This window comes from Notamacropus eugenii, chromosome 4 (assembly GCF_028372415.1).
Source record: "Notamacropus eugenii isolate mMacEug1 chromosome 4, mMacEug1.pri_v2, whole genome shotgun sequence".
In the NCBI taxonomy this organism is placed as follows: Eukaryota; Metazoa; Chordata; class Mammalia; order Diprotodontia; family Macropodidae; genus Notamacropus; species Notamacropus eugenii.
Genome location: NC_092875.1, coordinates 134,898,826 through 134,922,807, shown reverse-complemented (window position 1 = coordinate 134,922,807; position 23,982 = coordinate 134,898,826). Strand labels below are relative to the sequence as shown.

The window sequence follows — 23,982 nt, the reverse complement described above, 5'->3', positions numbered from 1 at the left end:
CAGTACTTGAAATGGGGAGGAGAAATCTGTAGAGGTTTCCATTAGCACTATTTGTCAGTTATAGTTATCATAATCATCATTAATTGTTACTGGTAGTAGTAGTAGCAGTATTAGTAGTAGAAGTAGTCATAGTAGTAGGAGAAGTATGACATTTTAAGGGGTTTTTTTTTAAGTTTCTTGATTTTATATCATTTGGCCCTTACAACCACAGTGTGAATTAGATGCTGTTATTTACCCCACTTTATAGGTGGAAAAGCTGATTTCACAGAGATTACATGTCTTGCCCAAGCTCACAAAGATAGTAAATGTTTGAGCTTAAATCCAATTCTTCCTGTTTCAAACATCACATTCTATTTCCTATTTGCAAAATGTTACATTAAAAATATTATTACATTAAAAATATTATTTTACCAATACATGATGGTAGAGGGTAATCCCATGCTCTTCTTTCCCCTGTCATGCACTTTAAAAGGCTACTTCCATGAAGGGTATAACCTGGATTACATCCATAAATGATGGTGCTACCAGCAAAGTGGCCTTGATCACTGATCTTGTATCCAAATTGTGGCACACCAGGATCTTCACAATGTGAAAGTTCAAAACCTAGGAAAATAGATAATAATTAAAGGCAATCTTGATCATGAAGATTTTAAACATGACAATTATTTTTTTCCTTTTGATCATCTTTAAAAAATTGAAACAAATTAAATACCATGTTTATACATTTTACAATTTCCTATTTTTTTCTGTACATATTGGAAGATGTCCTTTATTTTTTTATAGAGAAGTAGGATTTTGTGTACTACAAGGAATTTACATGTTGAAAAACTGGTTTGGTCTATGAGTCAATATCCACAAACATAGTCATTCTAATAATAGTTTATTTACCCAGTCTAAGTTACAATTAAAGTTCTTTCCATTTTACATCATTTATAACTATTCTTAAAGTCTTAAGAATCATTTTGGGCAAACGGTGATTATTTTTTTTTTTATATTAGCAGGGAAAAATTATAGAAAGTGAGGATCACTGATCTCAGGCTGGAAGAGACAACATAGACCAGCAAGCCTAACCTCATTATTTTAAAGAAGAGGGAACTAAGACCCAATCAATTACATTGCAAAGATCACACATATAGGAAGTTGTCATATTTTAAACTTATTTTCTATAGTCTTTATTAAGATTAGTTAATTATTTTGAAAAAGATTGAAGTTATAGAGGAAAAAAAAACTTAGAAAAACAACAGTGCAGCAGATAAAAACCCCAATATGTGTCATGAAACAAATTTATCCCTCAATTTTAATCTAAGACAAAACATTGTTAAATTACATACAAACTGAATAATTTATTTTTAAAAATAATTTACTTATTTATTTTTAATTTTCAGAACTCATTTTTGTAAAATTTTGAGTTTTAATTTTTCTCCCTCTCCTTCCCTTCCCCACTCTCCAAGATGGCATGCAATCTGACATAGGGCACACATGTACAATCATATTAAACATATTTCCAGAATAGTCATTTGTAAAGAAGAATTAGAACCAATGGGAAAAGATGCAAGAAAGAAAGAAAAAATGCTTCAATATGCATTCAGATTCCAAAGTTCTTTCTCTGGATGTGGATAGCATTTTCCATCCTGAATCTTTTGGAACTGTCTTAGATCATCGCATAGCTGAGAAGAGCTAGGTCTGTCAAAGTTAGTAATCACATGATGTTGCTGTTACTGTGTACTGTATTTTCATGGTTCTGCTCACTTCACTCAGCATCAGTTCATGCAACTCTTTCCAAGTTTTTCTGAAGTTCACCTGCTCATTATTTCTTATATAACAACAGTATTCCATTACATTCACATACCACAGATTGTTCAGCCATTCCTCAATTGATGGGCATCCCTTCAATTTCCAATTCTTGTCCACCTCAAAAAGAGTTGTTATCAATATTTTTATAGATGTGGGTCCTTTCCCCCTTTTTATGATCTGTTTCTGATACAGACCTAAAAGTGTTATTATTTGATCAAAGGGTATGCATAGTTTGATAGACTTTTGGGAATAGTTCCAAATAGTTCTACAAAATGGTTGGATCAATTCACAATTCCAACAATGCAGTAGTGTACCAATTTTCCCACATCTTCTCCAACATTTATCATTTTCCTATTTTGTCATGTTAACCAATCTGATAGGTTTAAGGTGGTAGCTCAGAGCTATTTCAATTTCCATTTCTCCAATTAATAGTGATTTAGAGCATTTTTTCATGACTATAAAGAGTTTTCATTTCTTCATCTGAAAAGTGCCTATTCATATCCTTTGACCACTTATCAACTGGGCACTGACTTGCATCCTTATAAATATGACTCACCTCTATATATTTTGGAAATGAGGCCTTTATCAGAGATATTGTCTTTAAAAACTGTTTCCCAATTTTCTATTTCCTTTTTAATCTTAGTTTGCATTGGCTTTGTTTATGCAAAATCTTTTTAATTTAATATAATCAAAGTTAACTACTTTGCATTTAATAATGTTCTTTATCTCTTGTTTGGTCATAGATTCTTCTGCTCTGCATAGGTCTGACAGGTGAATTATTCCTTGCTCTCCTAATTTTTCTATAATATCACCCCTTATGTCTAAATCTTATATCTATTTTTACTTTATCTTGGTATAGGGTGTAAAATTTTGGTCTATGCCTAGTCTCTTCCATACAACTTTCCAGTTTTCCCAGCAATTGTTGGCAAATAATAAATTCTTATCCCAACAGCTGGAATCTTTGAGTTTATCAAAAGGTTCATTATTATAGGCGTTGACTACTGTGTCTTGTGTACCTAATCTATTTCACTGATCCACCACTCTATTTCTTAGCCAATACCAATTAATTTTGAAAATTGTTGCTTTATAATATAATTTTAAAACTGATGTAGCTAGGCCACCTTTCCTTGAATTTCTTTTCATTAATTCCACTGATATTCTGGACCTTTTGTTCTTCCAGATGAATTTTGTGATTTATTTATTGGTAGTTTGATTGGTATGGCACTGAATAAGTAAATTAATTTAGGTAGAATTATCATTTTTATTATATTAATTCTGCCTATCAATGAACAATTGATATTTTTCCAGTTATTTAGATCTAACTTTATTTCTGTGAAAAGTGTTTGTAATTTTGTTCATATAGTTCCTGGATCTGTCTTGGCAGGTAGACTCCCAAATATTTTATACTATCTACAGTTACTTTAAATGGAATTTCTCTTTCTAACTCTTGCTATTGGACTCTGCTAGTAATATATAGGAAGATGATGATTTATGTTGGCTTATTTTATATCCCATGACTCATCTAAAATTTTTAATTATTTCAAGTAGATTTTTTTAGTTGGTTCTCTAGGAATCTCTATCTGATATGCAAAGAATGATAGCTTTGTTTCATCATTGTCTATTAATATTCCTTCAATTTCTGTTTCTTACTATTCATGCTAACATTTCTAGAACAATACTGAATAGCACTGGTGATAAAGGACATCATTGTTTCACTCTGTATCTTATTGGAAATGCATTTAGCTTATCCGTATTACATATAAAACTTGATGATGGCTTTAGATAGAGACTACTTATCATTTTCAGGAAAACTCCATTAATTTCTATTCTCACTAGTGTTTTTAATAGAAATGGGTGCTGTATTGTATCAAAAGCTTTTTATTCATCTCTTGAGATAATCAAATGATTTCTTTTAATTTAGTTATTGATATGATCAATTATACTGGAAATTTTTCTAATACTGAACCAGACCTGCATGCCTGGTGTATATCCCACCTGGTCATAGTGTATTACCTTCATGATAAGTTGTTGTAATCTCTTCACTAATATTTTATTTAGAATTTTGGCATCTATATTCATTCAGGAGATTGGTCTATAATTTTCTTTCTCTGTCTTGACTTTTCTTGGTTTAAGTATCAGCACCATATTTGTATCATAAAAAGTATTCCATAGGACTCCTTCTTTGCCACTTTTACCAAACAGTCTATAGGGCAATGTAATTAATTGTTCTTTAAATTTTTGATAGGATTTGCTTGTAACTCCATCTGGCTTTGGAGATTTTTTTCTTAGGGAGTTCATTCATGGTTTGTTAATTTCTTTTTGTGAAATACTTAAGTATTTTATTTCCTCTTCTCTTAATCAGACAAATTTATATATTTTTAAATATTCATCCATTTCACTTACTCTCATATTTATTGGCATATAGTTAGAAAAAAATTTCTAATTATTATTTTAATTTCCTCTTCATTGGTGATGAATTCACCCTTTTCATTTCTGATGCTGGTAATTGGTTTCCTTCTCTTTTTTTAAAATCAAATTAGCCAAAGATTTATCTATTTTATTGGGATTATTTCATAAAGCTAGCTTATTTTCTTTATTCAATAGTCTTCTTAATTTCAATTTTACTAATCTGTTCTTTGATTTTCAGAATTTCTAAGTAGGTATTTAATTAGGGTTTTTTTATTTGTTCTTTTTCTAGATTATTTTAGTTGCATGCCTAATTCGTTGATCTCTTCTTTCTCAACTTTATTTATATAAGCACTTAGAAAAATAAAAATAAAATATCTTCCAAGAACTTCTTTTTTTTTCATAAGTTTTGATATGTTGTTTCATTATTTTCGTTCTTTTGGATGAAGTTATTGATTGTTTGCATGATTTGTTATTTGACCCACTCATTCTTTAGGATTACATTGTTTAACTTCCAATTAATTTTTAGTCTGTCTTTCCATGGGCCTTTATTACATGTAATTTTTATTGCATCATGATTTGAAAAGGTTGTATTTAATATTTCTGCCTTTCTGCACTGGACTGTGAGGTTTTTATGCCCTACTACGTGCTCAAGTTGTGTGTAGGTGCCATGTATCACTGTGAAAAAGGCATATTCCTTTCTATCCCCATTCCTTATTCTCCAGGGATCTACCATATCTAACTTTGCTAACATTTTTTTTTTTACCTCCTTAACTTCTTTCTTGTTCATTTTGTTGTTAGATTTATCTAGTTCAGAGAGGTTCCCCCACTAGCATAGTTTTCCCATCTATTTCTTCCTTTAACCCACTCAACTTCTCCTCTAAGAATATGAATGCTATACCACATGGTGCATACATATTTAGTGTTGATATTGTTTCATTGTCTATGGCACCTTTTAGAAGAACGTAGTTTAATTCCTTATCTCTTTTAATTAGATCTATGTTTAGTTTTGTTTTGTCTGAGATCGGGATTGCCACCCATGACTTTCTTTTTTACTTCAGCTGAAGCACAATATATTCTACTCCAGCCATCTACTTTTACTCTGTGTGTATATCTCTGCTTCAAATGTGTTTCTTGTAAACAATATATGGTAGGATTATGGTTTTTAAGCCACTCTTCTATTCAATTCCACTTTATGTGAGAGTTCGTCCCATTCACAGTTATGATTTCTAACTGTGTCTTTTCTCTTCATCCTACTTTGTACTCATTTGTGCTTTTCTCTCTCTTTTCTCCCTTTTACTCCTCACTAGTGTTTTGCTTCTTACCACTGCTTCCCTTAATCTTCCCACCCTTTTATCAGCCCCTCTTCCTTTTCTTTCTGCTTTCCCCAACTACTTCTTTCTTCCCTTCTGCCCTCACTTCTATCCACCCCTCACTTTCTTCCCTCTTACCCCTCTTACTTCCTATAGGGTAAGATATATTTCTATACCCAAGTGAGTGTGTATGCTATTCCATATTTGAGCTAAATCCAATGTGAGTAAGATTCAAACAATGCTCACCTTCCTCGCTTCTTTCCCTCTATGGTATTTGCACCATTTCATGTGATGCAATTGGTCTTTTTCTGTCTCCTCCACTCCTCCTCTCCCAGGACAATCCTTTTTGTCACTCCTTAATTATTTTTTAGTCATCACATCAAAATCAACTCATACCCACACCCTTCCTGTATACCCCTTCTAAATGTCATAATAATGATACACTTCTCAAGAGCTACAAGTATCATCTTCCCATATGGTGATAGCAGCAGTATACCCTCATTGAATAATTTGTGTGTTTGGTTTCTTTTCTTTTCTGTTTACTTTTTTATGCTTGTCGTGAGTCTTGTATTTGAAGATCAAATTTTCTGTTGAGCTCTGGTCTTTTCATTAGAGACGTTTGAAAGTCCCCTATTTCACTGAATGTCCATACCTCCCCTGAAAGATTATACTAATTCTGCTGGGTAGTTGATCCTTGGTTATAATCCAAGCTCTTTTGCTTTCTGAAATATCTGAACTCTCAGATCCTCTAGTGTTGAAGCTGTGAGGTCCTGTATAATCCTGACTATGGTTCCATGATATTTAAATTGTTTCTTTCAGGTTGCTTGAGTCTTTTCTTCTTAGATAATTCTGAAAATTTCCTACAATATTGCTTGACATTTTCATTCATTGGAGATCTCAGGAAGTGATTGGTGGATTTTTTTGATGATTATTTTACCCTCTAGTTCAGGGAAGTTTTTATTGATGATTTCTTGAAAGATGTTGTTCAGGCTCTTTTTTTGAACATGGCTTTTAGATAGTCCAATAATTCTTAAATTATCTTCCTTCAGTCTATTGTCCAGGTCAGTTTTTTTTTCCCAATGAGGTATTTTACATTTCCTTCTTTTTTTCATTCTTTTGATTATGTTTGATTGATTCCTGATGTCTCATAGAGTCATTAGCTTCCTCTTGGCCAATTCTAATTTTGAACAAACTGTTTTCTTCAGTTACCTTTTCCTTATGATCAAGTCTACTTTTAAAATCCTTCTTGAACTATTCCAAACCTTTTTTTGGGATTGTGAGCAATTCATATTTCCCTATGAAGTTCAGATGTAGGTATACTGACAATATTGTTCTGAGTTTGTGCTTTGCTCTTCCCTGTCACCCTAATAATTCTCTATGGTCAATGTTCTTTTCTGATTTTTGCTCATGATGTCTGCCTATTTCCTTACTTTTTAAAGTTGAGCTCTTCTGCTGGAGCACAGAGGGCACCATCACAAGCTTCTTGTGCCAGGGGCTATGGGCTGAGTCACTGGCTTTCTGGGCTAGGGTCTCAGGTGTTGGCAGCCAAAGGATGTAGGCAGCATACATGGTGTTAATTTAGGGTCCTACTCACAGTATCTAGTGTGTATTGAGGCTAAATGAGATTTTTATGCATTTCCCCAGGGCTACACAGAAGTATAGGGAGGTCTGGCTCCTGGAAGATGCCCACCCAGGTCTGGCTAATGCACAAGAATGTCTGGAGCGTACCTGCCTGCCCAGGGCTATGCTTTCCAGGAGATTCTACACATTTTCCAGGTTAAAGGATTATTTCTCCCTGTTTTTCTGCTGTCTCAGTTGTTCTAGGATTTTTCTTGGGGTGCTATTTTTTAAGTGATTTAAAGAGAGAGTGATAGCAACTTACTACTTACTCTGCATCTTGGCTCATGGAACCAGGCTTTAGACTGACGAATTTATGACATATATTAATAAGAATCATGCTTTAAGGTCTGCAAAGAACTTTATATAATCTCACTTGATACTCACAATAACCTTGTGGGACAAGTACTATTATTATCACCATTTTTGATGTGAGAAACTCAGGCTGAGAGTAGTCAAGTGACTACTTGTTACCTGGATATTAAGTGTCTGAGGCAAGATATAATCCCAAAAATACTTGACTGTAAGTTCACCATTCCATCTACTAGTGTCTTGAACTTAGGAACTGACAATATAAATCTCAGTACCTTGATACTCTGTGATTCTAAGCAAACACTTCATTTCTCTAAACCTTAATTTCCTCAGAAGTAAAATGACAATAATAGCCCTCAACCAACTTGACTCACAAGGTTGTTGTCAGGAAAACACTATACTCATATTAATAGAGAAGAAAACTTTAGTGACAGCCAAAGAAATCAAGAAAATTGGTGGCAAAATTAGGAATATTATTTGCAGTCTTCAAGTATAAAAATTCAAAGGCAGTCTAGAGAAGCTGAGAGTTTATTGGACATTGAGTCAGGAAGCTGGGGATTTAATGACAGCTGTAATAGTAATATCCTTGTGGCAGCAGTCAAGACTCTTAAGTTTTCTGAGTTCTAGTTCCCTTCTCTATAAATGGAACTAATTATACTTGTACAATCTCTCTTACTCAACAATTCCATGAAATTCAATAAATGTTACAAAGTTCCCATTATGTGCAAGGCACCATAATAAACACTGAGAATAAAAAGAAATAAAATAATCATTGTCTTCAAGGAGCTTACATTACAGGGATAATACAATATAAACTCAGATAAGGGGGAATGTAAAGTGATTTGAGGAGGCTGATATAACTTTAGGAATCAGAAAAATCTTCAAAAAAAAGAAAAGCAAAATAAGGATTCTGATAAAAAATAAAAAGGGAATGTATTTCAGAAACAGAATGGACTGTGTGGAGGTAATGAGGAAAGAGACAGGAAAGTACTGAATATTTCTGAGCAGGGGAAAAGACATGACCAGACCTAAACTTTAGGTAGATGATGTTGGCAGCTGTATAGAGAGTGGATTACAGAGAGGCAAATGTGGGAGCAATTGCAAAAGCAAAAAGTAATTCACTTCAATCCAAGAAACATCCATTGAATGGTTACTATATGCCAGACACTGTATTAGGTACAGGAGATACAAAGACAAAACTGAAGCTGCCTCTACGTGAAGAAAGTATTCCATTCTGCAATCAGAAAACAACACCTAGGCAGAAAAATATGTGACAAGTTATCTAGAGAATAATTGAAAATACAAACTGTAAATGAAATATCAGGAAAGGCCTCTTTTTGGAGGCAAGAACTAGGGGCTTCAAGGGGCAGAAGTGATTGCAGAGGACATTCTAGTAATGAAGGAAAGCATCCACAAAATACGAAGATGGAAGATGGAATGATCTGTATCAGGAAAAGTAAATAGAAAATATCAGCTGGTACATAAGAGAATGTGAAGTTAAGTAATGTTTAATCAGCATGGATAAAGTCTGACATCAAATGTTAAACCAAGGAATATTCACTTGATCTTAGAAGCAAATAGAGTCATTGAACCTTCTTGAGCAGGTGTGATATAAACAGAATGACACTGAAGGGAGCCATAGCCCCTCACGGATTTTGAGGATTTACTGCAAGAGTCCATGAAATGGTTTGAACAGGTATAGATTGACCCTGGGATCTGGTAGGGGTTAAATATGCATTCTTAACCTCAAATTGGAAGTTGACTGAAGGCAGGGACTTCAAGTGCCAGCAAATAGGAAGGAAGGAGGAGTCAAAAGAACAGAGGGTCCCTTTTGGTTTTGACTGACTTCCTAGACAGTGGCAAAGAGTAGTGGATGATCTGAAGAGGATGAATAGCTGAAGACCAGCAGATCAGCATGGGCTTTGTAGCATCAGAAGTTTGAATGTGAGTTGTAATACCCAAATATATGTGTTCTTCCTGGCCACACAAGATCCTGCTTCTATACCTGGTTCCCACATATTCCTTTGGAATATATCTCTCCAGACATGGTCCCATGTTACATAAATTCATGGTTCATAAATTTAGAGGTGGAAGGAACAGGGACTTTCAGGTTTGAGCTGTACCCAAATCCATTCCTCTACCACCTAACTTTCAAACCTCACTTCATTTTACAAATGAGAAATGTGGGACGTAAGAAGGTTAAATGATTTATCCAGGGTCACAAAGCCAGTCAATGTCTGACATAGGATTCATACCTATATCTTCCTGTCTCCAAGTCCAGAACTCTATGCCAAACTGACTTTCAGCTCCCTATATGTATGTCCCACTGTGTCAGTCTCAGAGGATGTGTTCAAATGTGTTCAGAAACACATATATTTGCTATATGTGTATATGCCTCCAAAGGTGGTATGGTGACCTATAAGCAAAAATGGCTCCAGTTTGAATAAGAGAGTTTTTCTTGATGTGAAATTTACAGTGCTGTTTCATTAAAGGTCTTTTGCTTTGAACAAATATGGCAATAGAATATTCAAGAGCAAATATTCAATAGAATCCACAGTATTTAAGAGAAAGAACTTCAAAAAATCTTTATATTCCCAGTGCCTAATCTAACAAAGTGTTTCATACACCATAGTCACCTAATAGATGCTTGTTGGTTCATTCTTATTTAGTAAAAGTAAAACCATTATTAGGGGTTCATTAACTATGGTTTTGGATTACTGTTGACTCATAGCTTACCTCAATAATGAGACTTCTGTCAGTTGGGGGTTTACATTTTTTCCTAAAAGCTTCTCCTCAGTCAAAGAACATTGTACCTAGCAATTACTCATGAGTGGGCCACAGCAGAATACTTGTCTCTATAGCTGGTACAGAGTACTTATCTCTCTTGCTGGTATAGTAACAAGAGGGACCTGTAAAAAATTTCTCTGAAGGTGGAACCAAGATGGCAGAGTGAAAGCAGGGACTCACCTGAGTTCTTCCACAAATTCCTTCAGATACCTCTAGCAAGTGAATCTGAATGAGTTTAAGAGTGGCAAATCCACTGGGAGACATAGCGTGGCAGATTTCCAGCCCAGGACAGTCCAAAAGGTCAATGGGAAGTATCTGTTGTACTGGACTGGGGGAAAGCAGAGGGCATGGGTTGCAACAGCACAGATTTGGTGATAGTGCAGATGGAACTGCACCAGGCAGACTGAATCACCGGTGCTAGTGCCAATTCCCTAACCTCTCATCACTGTAGGAGAGTCTGGTGGAGGTGGGTGAGAGAGAAGCACAGGACCCACAGCAGCTACTCTTACTGGCTATTAGCCCACAGAATGAATGTTTGAAACTCACTGACTTAAACTTCTAGGAGCCTAGATGGTGGAGAAAACTGTAAGTGTTCTCACCCTCCCTTTGCTGATCTTGAAAAATCCAGAGAATATTGCTCCCTGAAAAATCATGGAATAATGGGGCTAGTAGAAGTGGTAAAGCAGTCTTTTAGTTCAAGAGTCTAGGGAGATCTACAGGAAGTGTCCCTCTTGCTATGGCTGAAGGGGACCAAAGGTGTAGGACCAAAGGTGTCCCAATGAGCCTCACCTCAGAAGACCAGCAGGAGATCTTGAACCCCAGTGGGGTGGTCAGTAAGTGCCAATACCAGAAACTCAGGCGTGGCTTAGCACAGCCAAGAGAACTGGGCAGACACCACCACAGATGGGGTCTACTAGCTGCTGAGCCTGCCCATGCTGTAGTGTAGCCCTAGGGGAGGAGGAGACCTCCAGCAGCCAGCCCACCTCTCCCCAAGAGCTTCACTCCAATAGCTTCAGTATAACCCCAGGGAATCTCAGAAAGACTTCACTTGGTCTCAGCCTTGGTATACACCAACCAGCTCAGCACCAGGTTAGCTACAGTATTATATAGCTTCTAGATGAAAGAACCAGAGGCCACAGAATACAAAGCCAGTAATGAGACCCTTAGCTTTCAACATGAAAAACATGGGACAGAGCCCCTTGTTTGCCAGAAGTAAAGATCCACTTTAAAAGCCAGGAAAAAGTCAATCACGATGAGCAAGAAGCAAATTAGAAAACGAAAGGCCATAGAATCTTATTACAGGGACAGGGCAGATCAAAATATGAATTCAGAAGAGGATAGCACTGACATTCTATCCACATCTGAAACATCAAAACGAACTATAAACTGATCTCAAGTCCAAAAAACATTCTTGGAAGAGCTCAAGAAGGATTTTAAAAGTCAAATTACAGAGGTAGAAGAAAAATTGACCAATAATTTTGTAAATACAATTGGCAAGATGAAAAAAGAATTTGCTGAAGAGAAAAGCTAATTAAAAAGTAAAATTGACCAAATGGATAAGGAGGTATACAACCTGACAGCAGAAAATTACCCCTTAAAATGGAAAATTGGACAAATGGAAAAGAAGGTATAAAAACAAACTGAAGAAAACAATTCATCAAAAATTAAGTGTGGGCAAGTACAAGCTAATGAGTCTATGACACATATAATTCTTCTTCTCTGTTGTATAACCTCTGCAGACCCTTATTTTTTAATGAATTACTGAGGCATTAGTTGACCTGACTCAAGGGGAACATGTCAAGCCATCATGATCAAATAATTATTTATTTAATTGGAAAAAGAATCAGTCAAACAAAATCCAAAGAATAAAAAAATAGAAGAAAATGCAAAATATCTCATTTCAAAAACAACTGACCTGAAAAATAGATCCAGGACAGAAAATCTAAAGATTATTGGTCCACTGGAAAGCCATGATGAAAAAAAAGAGCCTACATGGTATCTTCCTAGAAATCATCAAGAAAAATTGTCCTGAGGTCCTAGAAACAGGGCAAAATACTCACCAAAAGAATCCACCAATCATCTCCTGAAAGAGATTTCAAATTGAAAACACCAAGGAATATTGTAGCCAAATTCAAGAATTATCAGGTCAAGTAGAAAATACTGTAAGCAGCCAAAAAGAAACAATTCAAATATAGAGGAACTACAGTCAGGATCACATAGGACCTTGCATTAAAAGATCAGAGGGATTAGAATATGATATTCTGTAAAGCAAAAGATCTTGCTCTGCAACGCAGGATCAACTACCCAGCAAAACTGAACATAATCTTTCAGATAACGAGATGGACATTTAAAAAAATAAGGGATTTCCAGACATTCTTCATGAAAAGACCAGAGTTCAATGGAAAATGTGATCTTCAAATATAAGATTCAAGAGAGGGAAAGAAAGGAAAAGAGGGGAAAATTTGAAAAAAAAAAAAAAACCTTGTTATTCAATATGGGTGAACAGTTTACATCCCTATATGGGAGAATGATATTTCTTAATCTTGAGAATTGTATATTCATTATGACATTTAAAAGGGATATACATAGATAGAGGGTTTGGGTATAAATTAAGAGTGGTGATGATAAAAAAACTTAATTAAAGAGTACAAAAGTATGGTAATGGGAGAAGAGGAAAGGAGGCAGAAAAAGGAAAACTACATCAGATGAAGAGGCATAAAAACATATTATACCAGAGGGAAAGAAGAGAGGAAGATGAGCATTGTTTGAGCTTTACACTCATCAGATTTGGTTCAAGGAAGGAATATCATACTCAATTAAGTATAGAAATCTAAGTTACCCTACAGGTAGTAGGAGGGGAAAGAGAAAAGAAAAGGGAGAGAGTAGTTAGAAGAGAGGGAAGAAGTAGTAAGAGAAAAGAGAGAGGGGCTGATAGAGAAAGGGAAGACTGAAAGAAGAGATGATCAAAAGTAAAACTTTTGAGGAGGGGAAGGGAAAATGGAGAAATAAAAGCATAAATTTTGGTATGATGGGGGAAAATAGGACCGACAACAAGAAAGGTAGTAATCATAACTGTGAATGTGAATGTAGAGAACAGAATGGATTAAAAACATAATCCTACAATATGTTGTGCACAAGAAACATATCTGAAACAGGGAGATACACGTAAGCGTAAAGGTTAAAGGTTGTAGTACAATATATCATGCTTCAGCTGAAGCAAAAAAAAAAAAAAAAAAGCAGCGGTAGCATTCCTAATCTCAGATGAAGAAAAAGCAAAAGTATATCCAATCAAAAGAGATAAGGAAGGAAACTGTATCCTGCTAAAGGATACCAGAGATAATGAATTAATATCAGTTCTAAAGATATATTCAGCAAGTGGTATAGCATCCAAATTCTTAGAGAAGAAATTAAGGGAGTTACAAGAAGAAATAGACAGCAAAACTAAACTAGCAGGGACATTCAACTTCCTCCTCTCTTGACCTGATAACCTCAAAATAAATAAAAAAGAGGGTAAGGAGGTGAATAGAATTCTGGAAAAGGTAGATATGATAAACCTCTGGAGAAAATTGAATGGGGATAGAAAGGAATATACCTTTTTCTCAGTGTATACAGCACATATGCAAAAAGTGAGCATCTACGAGGGCACACAAACCACACAATCCACTGAAGAAAGGCAGAAATAGTCAATGCATCCTTTTCAGATCATGATGCAATAAAAATTGTATGTAATAAAGGGCCATGGAAAGAGACACCAAAAATTAATTGTAAACTAAATAATCTAATCCTAAAGAATGAGTGTGTCAAACAGCAAATCAAGCAATCAATAATTTCATTCATGAGAATGACAATAATGAGACAACCTACCAAAACTTATGTGATGCAGCCAAAGCAGTTCTTATGGAAAGTTTTATATCTCTGAATGCTAACTTGAATAAAATAGAGAAAGAGGAGGTCAATTGGACATGCAACTAAGAAAGCCAGAAAAAGAACGACCTGAAAATCACCAATTAAATACAAAGTTGGAAATACTGAAAACCACAGGAGAGATTAATAAAATTGAAATTAAGAAAACTATTGAGCTAATAAATAAAACTAAGAGCTGGTTTTATAAAGAAACCAATAAAATTGATAAATCTTTGGAAATTTTGAGTTAAAAAAAGAAGAAAACTAAATTTCCAGCATCAAAAATGAAAAGGGTGATTTCACCTTCAATGAAGAGGAAATTAAAACAATAATTAGAAATTATTTTGTCCAATTGTATGCCAATAAATTTGAAAATCTTAGTGAAATTTATGAGTATTTATGAAAATATAAATTGCCCAGATTAACAGAAGAGGAAGTAAAACATTTCTACAACCCCATCTCAGAAAAAGAAATTGAACAAGCCATCAACGAACTCCCTAGGAAAACATCTCCAGGGCCATATGGATTTACAAGTGAATTCTATCAAACATTTAAAGAACACTTAATTTCAATACTATATAGACTATTTGGGAAAACTGGTGAAAAAGGAGTCCTGTCAAATTCTTTTTATGATACCAATATAGTGCTGATATCTAAACCACGAAAAGCCAATAGAGAAAGAATATTATAGACTAGTTTCCCTAATGAATATAGATGCAAAAGTTTTGAATATGGTATTAGCAGAATATTACAGCAACTTATCATGAGAATAATACACTTTTATCAGTCAGGATATATACTAGGAATGCAGGGATGATTCAATATTAGGAAAACTATCAGCATAATTGATCATATCAACCACAAAACTAAAAAAAACCATGATTATCTTGATAGAGGCGGAAAAAGCTTTTCACAAAATACAATACCCATTTCTATTGACAACACTGGAGAGCATAGGAATAAGTGGATCCTTCCTTAAAATGATGAGTAACATTTACCTAAAAACATCCACAAGCATTATATGTAATGCGAATAAGCTAGATGAATAAGATATGGGGTGATACAAGGATGTCCATTATCACCACTATTATTCAATATGGTACTAGAAATATTAGTTTTAGCAAGAAGGGTAGAAAAAGAAATTGAAGGAATGACAAAAGGTAAAGAAGAAATTAAGCTACCACTCTTTGCAGATGATATGATGATATACTTAAAGAATCCTGGAGAATCAAATAAAAAAATCTACTTGAAATAATAAACAACTTTGGCAGAGTTTCAGGACATAAAATCAACCCACATAAATCATTTGCATTTCTATATATTACTAACAAAACCCAACACCAAGATATAGAAAGAAAAATCTCATTTAAAGTTACTGTAGACACTAAAATATCTGGAATTCTGCCTGCTAAACAAACCCAGTGACTTATATGAACACAATTACAAAACATTTTTTTGCAGAAATAAAGTCAGATCTAAATAAGGACAAACATCAGGTGCTTGTGTATAGGCTGAGCTAATATTTTTTTTTTTAATGTTTAATGATCACTGCCATACAATTGAGATTTTATCCCCACCCACCTACCCCCCACTACCCCCCTCCCTCCCCATGACTGAATACAATTCTGTATAGGTTCTACATATACTTTCCTATTGAGTATATTTTCACTATAGTCATGCTATGTAGTCAGACTAAAATAAATGAAAGAAATCATATAACAAATCAAAACATGATACCCAAAAACATACACATACACAAACATGATCTGCTACATTTTGCGAATGACTTCCATATTTCTTTCTCTGAGTGTGGAAGGCATTTTGCCTTGAGAACCACCATTGGGATTTTTTTTTTTTTAAGAAGTTCTTGCATTATTACAAAATTCCAAGTCTACGATAAAAAACTCTCGCACACTGTGGTCGTTGCTGTGCACAGAGTTCTCCTGGTTCTGCTCCTTTCAGTCAGCATCAGGTCATAGAAGTCCTTCCAGGCCTCTGAAGTCTTCTTGTTCATCATTTCTTATGGCACAGTAGTACTCCATTACATTCGTATACCATAATTTATTCAGCCATTCCCCAATTGATGGACATCCCCTTGACTTCCAGTTTTTGGCAACTACATAGAGTGCTGCTATAAACATTTTTGTACATGTGGGACCCTTTCCCATTTTTATGATCTCTTGGGGATACAGTCCTAGTAGCAATATTGCTGGGTCAAAGGGTATGCACATTTTTGTAGCCCTTTGGGCATAGTTCCAAATTGCTCTCCAGAATGGTTGGATGCGCTCGCAGCTCCACCAACAATGAATTAGTGTTCCAACTTTCCCACATCCTCACCAGCATTTATCATTTTCTTGTTCTGTCATGTTTGCCAATCTTATAGGTGTGATGTGGTACCTCAGAGTTGTTTTGATTTGCATCTCTCTAATCAATAGTGATTTAGAGCATTTTTTCATATGATTATAGATATCTTTAATTTCTTCTTCCAAAAATTGCCTGTTCATATCCTTTGACCATTTATCAATTGGGGAATAACTTGTACGATTATACATTTGAGTCAGTTCTCTATATATTCTAGAAAGGAGGCCTTTATCCCCGAGCTTAGCTGTAAAAATTCTTTCCCAATTTAATACATCCCACCGGATTTTGGTTGCATTGGGTTTGGTTGTGCAAAAACTTCTCAGTTTAATATAATCAAAGTTATCCATTTTGCATTTCATAATGCTTTCTATCTCTCCTTTAGTAAAAAATTCTTCCCTTCTCCATAGATCTGATAAATACACTATTCCTTGTTTCTCCAGTTTATTCAAGGTATCAATCTTTATACCTAAATCATGTACCCATTTGGACTTTATTCTTGTGTACAGTGTCAGGTATGGGTCTATGCCTAATTTCCGCCACACTGTTATTCAGTTTTCCCAGCAATTTTTGTCAAACAGTGAGTTCTTATCCTAGAAGCTGGGGTCCTTGGGTTTATCAAACAGAAGGTTGTTATATTCCTTGCCTACTGTGTCTTGAGTGCCAAGTCTATTCCACTTGTCTACCTCTCTGTTTCTTAGCCAATACCAAGTGGTTTTGATAATTGCTGCTTTATAGTAGAGTTTTAGGTCTGGTAGCGCTAGGTCACCTTCCCAAGCATTTCTTTTCATTAGTCCCTTTGATATTCTGGACCTTTTGTTTTTCCAAATGAATTTTGATATTATTTTATCCAGCTCTAGAAAATAATTGTCTGATAGTTTAATTGGTATGGCACTAAATAAGTAAATTAATTTAGGTAGAATTGTCATTTTTATTATATTAGCACGGCCTACCCATGAGCAACTAATGCTTTTCCACTTACTTAAATCTGACTTTATTTGTGCAAAAAGTGTCTTGTAATTGTGTTCATATAATCCCTGGGTTTGTTTTGGCAGGTAAACTCCTAAGTATTTTATACTGTCTACCCTAGCTTTAAATGGGATTTCTCTTTCCATCTCTTGCTGTTGGACTTTGTTGCTAATATATAGGAATGCAGAAGACTTGTGTGGGTTTATTTTGTAACCTGCAACTTTGCCAAAGTTGTTTATTATTTCAAGTAATTTTTTACTTGAATCTCTGGGATTCTCTAAGTAGATCATCATATCATCTGCAAAGAGTGATAACTTAGTTTCTTCTTTGGCTATTCTTATTCCTTCAATATCTTTATCTTGTCTAATTGCTACAGCTAACATTTCTAGTACCATATTGAATAATAGTGGTGATAATGGACATCCTTGTTTCACCCCTGATCTTATTGGGAATGCATCTAGCTTATCCCCATTGCATATAATGCTTGCTCAAGGTTTTAGATAGATACTGCTTATTATTTTATGGAAAGTTCCCTTTATTCCTATGTTCTCCAGTGTTTTTAGTAGGAATGGGTGTTGTATTTTGTCAAAAGCTTTTTCTGCATCTATTGAGATAACCATGTGGTTTTTGTTAGCTTTGTTGTTGATGTGATCGATAATGTTAATAGTTTTCCTAATATTGAACCAGCCCTGTAGTCCTGGTATGAGTCCTACCTGATCATAACGTATTAATCTCGTGATAAGATGCTGTATTCGTTTTGCTAAAATCTTATTTAAAATTTTTGCATCTATATTCATTAGGGAAATTGGTCTATAATTTTCTTTCTCTGTTTTGTCTCTTCCTGGTTTGGGTATCAAAACCATATTTGCATCATAGAAAGAATTTGGGAGGTCTCCTTCTTCCCCAATTTTCAAAAATAATCTATATAGTATTGGAATTAACTGTTCTTTAAATGTTTGATAGAATTCACTTGTGAATCCATCTGGCCCTGGAGATTTTTTCTTAGGGAGTTCACTGATGGCTTGCTCAATTTCTTTTTCTGAGATGGGGTTGTTGAAGTATTCAACTTCCTCTTCTGTTAATCTGGGCAATTTGTATTTTTTAAAATATTCATCCATCTCGTTTAGATTATCGAATTTGTGGGCATAAAGTTGGGCAAAGTAGTTTCTAATTATTGTTTTAATTTCCTCCTCATTGGAGGTGAGTTCACCCCTTTCATTTTTAATATTAGTAATTTGATTTTCTTCTTTCTTTTTTTTAATCAGATTGACCAAAGGTTTATCAATTTTATTAGTTTTTTCATAAAATCAACTATTGGTTTTATTTATTAATTCAATAGTTTTCTTAATTTCAATTTTATTAATCTCTCCTTTGGTTTTCAGTATTTCTAATTTGGTATTTACTTGGGGATTTTCAATTTGTTCTTTTTCTAGCTTTTTCAACTGCAAGCCCAAGTCATTGATCTCCTCCTTCTCTATTTTGTTTATGTAAGCATTCAAAGATATAAAACTTCCCCTAATAACTACTTTTGCAGTATCCCATAAGATTTGGTATGTTGTCTCACTATTGTCATTCTCTTGAATGAAACTGTTGATTGTTTCTATGATTTCTTCTTTAACCCAACCCTTCTTTAGAATTAGATTATTTAGTTTCCAATTGATTTTTGGTTTATCTTTCCATGGCCTTTTATTACATGTAATTTTTAATACATTATGATCTGAGAAGGATGCATTGATTATCTCTACCTTTCTGCACTGGATTGTGAGATTTTTATGTCCTAGTACATGGTCAATTTTTGTAAATGTTCCATGTACCGCTGAGAAAAAGGTATATTCCTTTCTATTCCCATTTAATTTTCTCCAAAGATCTATCATATCTACCTTATCCAGAGTTTTATTTACCTCCTTAACCTCTTTCTTGTTTATTTTGAGGTTAGATTTATCGAGTTCAGAGAGGGGGAGGTTGAGGTCCCCCACTAGTATAGTTTTGCTGTCAATTTCTTCCTTCAACTCCCCCAACCTCTCCTCTAAGAATTTGGATGCTATACCACTTGGAGCATACATGTTTAGTAATGATATTGCTTCATTGTCTATGGTGCCTTTTAGCAGGATATAGTTTCCATCCTTATCCCTTTTGATTAGATCTATTTCTGCTTTTGCTTTGTCTGAGATTAGGATTGCTACTCCTGCCTTTCTTACATGAGCTGAAGCACAATATATTCTGCTCCATCCTTTGACCTTTATCCTATGTGTATCCCCCCATTTCAAATGTGTTTCTTGTAATCAGCATATTGTTGGATTATGGCTTTTAATTCATTCTGCTATCCATCTCCGTTTTATGGGAGAGTTCATTCCATTCACATTCACAGTTATGATTACAATCTGTGTATTTCCTTCCATCCTCTTTCCCACCATTTGTGCTTTTAGCTCTCCCGTCTCCCTTCCCCTCCTCAATAGTATTCACTTTTCTCACCCTCCTCCTGCAGCCTTCCCCTCCTTCTTTTAGCCCCTCCTCCCTTTTACTCCCCTTTACTCTTATTGCTTCTTCCCTCCCTTTTAGCCTCCCTCCCCTTTCTTCCCCCTTCCCCTCCTACTACCTTATAGAGCTAGTTAGGATTATCTACTTAAGATTATTGTTCCCTCCTTTAAACAAATCAGTTGTGAGTACCTCTCAAACAATGCTCATCTCCCTCCCCTCCTTCCCTCTACTATAGTTTTGTACTTCTTCCTGTGATGTAATTTGTCATTTTCTGCTTCCTCCTTTTCACACCTCCTATTACAATCCCTTCTCATACTTAAATCATATTTTTGACATGACATCATTTACTTTATACCCGTTCCCTCTATGTATATCCCTTTTATCATGATAGCTGCACAGTTCTCAAGATTAACAGGTATCATCTTCCCTTATAGGGAGGTAAACAGTTTGCCCTAATTGAGTAGCAAGTTTTTGTTTTTATTTTTTCCCCCCTGTTTACCTTTTTATGATTCTCTGGAGACCTGCATTTGAAGATCAAATTGTCTATTGAGTTCTGGTGTTTTGGTCAGGAAGCTCTGGAAATCCCTTATTTTGTTGAATGACTTTCTCCTTGCCTGAAATGTTATGCTGAACTTTGCTGGGTAGTTGATCCTTGGTTGAAGTCCCAACTCCTTTGCCTTACGGAATATTGGGTTCCAATTCTTTCGATCTTTTAATGTAGAAGCTGCAAGGTCCTGTGTGATCCTGACTGTATGTCCTTGATATTTGAATTGTTTCTTTCTGGCTGCTTGTAGTATTTTCTCCTTCACTTGATAGCTCTGGAATTTGGCAACGATATTTCTTGGGGTTTTGAGTTTGGGATCCATTTCGAGAGGGGAACGGTGGATTCTTTCGATCACTATTTTGCCCTCTGAGTCTAGTACTTCTGGGCAGTTTTCCTTGATGATTTCCTGGAAGATATTGTCCAGACTCTTTTCTTCATCATGGGTTTCTGGCAGGCCAATAATTCTTAAATTTTCTCTCCTGGATCTATTTTCCAGGTCAGTTGTTTTTCCAATTAAATATTTTACATTTTCTTCTATCTTTTCATTCTTTAAATTTTGTTTGACTGATTCTTGTTGCCTCATTGAGTCATTAGTTTCTACTTGCCCAATTCTAATCTTAATCGTATTGTTTTCTTCAGTTAACTTTTGCATCTCCTTTTCCATCTGACCAATTTTTCCCTTTAAGGAGCTATTTTCTCCATTTAATTTTTGTACTTCTTTTTCCATTCGACCAATTTTCCCAGTTAGGTTTTGGGTTTCCTTTTCCATTTGATCAATTTTCCCAATTAGGTTTTGGGTTTCCTTTTCTGTTTGATTAACTCTTCCTTTTAGGGAATTATTTTCTCCAGTTAATTTTTGAACTTCCTTTTCCATTTGTTCAATTTTCCTTTTCAAAGTGATGTTCTCATCAGTGAATTCTTTTTTTATAATTTTAAAATCATTGGCCAGTTTTTCTTCTATATCCTTCTTCAGCCGTTCCAGGTAAGCTAGTTGTGCTTGTGAGAAATTCATAGTCCCTTCTGAAGTTTCAGATGGAAGTACAGTCTCAGCTCTGACCTCTTTGGTGTTTGTGTTTTGGTCCTTATCCCCGTAGAAAGATTTTATGTTTTTTTCACTTTTTGTCTGCTTTTTCCTATTCATGATGTTGACTGAGTGTTGTAGCTTCTGGTTCTTTCAGTCAGAAGGTACAGAACTTTGTGTTGAGCTGATGTGTGAAGAAGCTAAAAGCAGGTTTTTGTTTTTTGTTTCCCAGATCAACCCTGGGGTTAGCTTGTTAGGTGTGTGGGAGGAGTGGTCTGGTCACAGGAGATCTCCTCAGCTGACCTGAGACAAAGGCAAGGTCAGGGGATGGTGATCCCAGCTTCCCTATTGTCTTCCCTTTTCCCCTGGAGGGCTGAGGCACGCCTAGATGCTAATGTGTGTTCCCACCCCTCCTGGTGCTCGTCTCCTGGCGCTGTGGCTTGCCGGGGTCTCAGTGCGAATTTTCTCTGCCCTGGGTCCTCTGTCCTTCCGGATTGCCTCCACCACTGAGCTAATATTTTTTAAAAAATGACAATTTGACCTGAATTAATTTACTTATTCAGTGTCATACAAAATATTGAGGGAATTAATGAAAAGACATGCTAGGGAAGGTAGTCTAGCTATCTCAGACTGTAAATTTTATTATAAGGCAACAGTCATCAAAACCACTTGGTAGTGGCTAAGAAATAGAAGGGTAGATCAGTGGAATATGATAGGTACACAAGACACAGTACTCAATAATGATAGCAGTGTATTGTTTGATAAACCCAAGGACTTCAACTCCTGAGATTAGAATTCACTGTCTGACAAAAACTTCTGGGAAAACTGGAAAACAGTGTGGTCAAAACTGAGTATAGACCAACACCTGACACTGCATACCTGGATAAAGTCCAAATGGGCACACAATCTAAGTATAAAGGCTGATACTATAAACAAATTAAGGGAGAAAGTAATAGTTTATTTGTCATATTTAGAGATAATGGAAGAATTTATGACCAAACAAGAAATACAGAACATTATGAAATGCAAAATGGATAATTTTGATTACATGAAATTGAAAAGATTTTGCACAAACAACACCAATGTAACCAATATTAGGAGGGAAGCAGAAAACTGGGAAAGAAATTTTATGAATAGCATCTGTGATAATGGCTTCATTTCTAAAACACAGAGAGAACTGAGTCAAATTTACAAGAAGTCATTCCCCAATTGATAAATGGTCAAAGCATATGAACAGGCAGTTTTCAGAGGTAGAAATTAAAGCTATCTATAGTCATTTGAAATAAATGCTCTATCACTATTGATTAGAGAGATGCAAATCAAAATAACTCTGAGGTACCACATCACACCTTTCAGATTGGCTAACATGACAAAACAGGAAGATGATAAATGTTGGAGAAGATGTGGGAGAGTTGGAACACTAATTCATTGTTGGTGGAGCTGTGAGCTGATCCAACCATTCTGGAGAGCAGTTCAGAACTATGCCTAAATGGCTATAAAAATGTGCTTTCATCCAGCAATATTGCTTCTAGAGTTGTATGCCCTGGAGATTATAAAAATGGGAAAAGGATCCACATGTATAGAAATACTTATAGCAGCTCTTTTTGTGGTGACCAAGAAGTGGAAATAGAGGGAATGCCCATTAATTGGGGAATGACTGAAGAATTTGTAGTATATGAATGGAATAGAATACTGTTGTGTTATAAGAAATCATGAACAGATAGACTTCAGGAATACCTGTAAAGACTTATTTGAACTGATGCTGAGTAAAGTAAGCAAAACCAGGAGAGCATTATACATAGTAAAGCCACAGAATATGAGGACTGATATCTATAGACTTATCCCTTCTCAGTAATGTAAGGACCTAAAGCTTTTCTAAAAAACTCATGATACAAAATGCCATCTACACCCAGAGAAAGAATTATGGCGTCAGAATGGCAAATGAAGCAGACTACTTCTCTTTTGTTCTGTTTTGGGTTTGTTTTTTTTCTTATGGTTTCTCCCATTCACTATAATTCTATGCACCATGACTAATGTGAAAACACATTTAATAGGAAAGTATTTGTTGAGCCCATATAAGACTGCATGGTCTCTTGGGGAGGGAAGGGGGAGAAAAATTTAAAATTTATGTAAGTGCATAATGAAAACTGGAAAAAAAAATAATAAAATTTAGAAAAAAAGAATTCCACTGGATTATCTATACCAACTCCCTGCCCCCTTACATTCTGGACTCATTATGTATACCTTAGGATTTAGATATATGTATACTCCCTACATCTATCTTTTCGAACCAGACATTGATGGGTGGCAGACTAGGCATTCCTGAGTCAGCCTTGACTTCTAAGTGACTTAGACATCTTAGACATTGCAGGTCTAACAACCACACTTCCCTGTGCCACGCCCCCCCCCAACCCTTTGGGCCTTTCCCCATGAGCTGTGGGTAAAATGCCTGCACAGTAGACATAAAAAGTACATGTCCT

General features: G+C 35.3%; 1 protein-coding gene across 3 annotated transcripts in view; it reads right to left on the bottom strand.

Moving 5' to 3' along the window:
- CSMD3 (CUB and Sushi multiple domains 3) overlaps window positions 1–23,982 on the bottom strand; it is a 1,632,969-nt gene that overhangs the window by 372,979 nt on the left and 1,236,008 nt on the right. For all 3 annotated transcript variants that reach the window (XM_072603249.1, XM_072603250.1, XM_072603251.1), the window contains one exon: window positions 412–603. In XM_072603249.1, coding sequence (XP_072459350.1) covers window positions 412–603 — 192 coding nt within the window. The remainder of the gene's footprint in view (window positions 1–411; window positions 604–23,982) is intronic.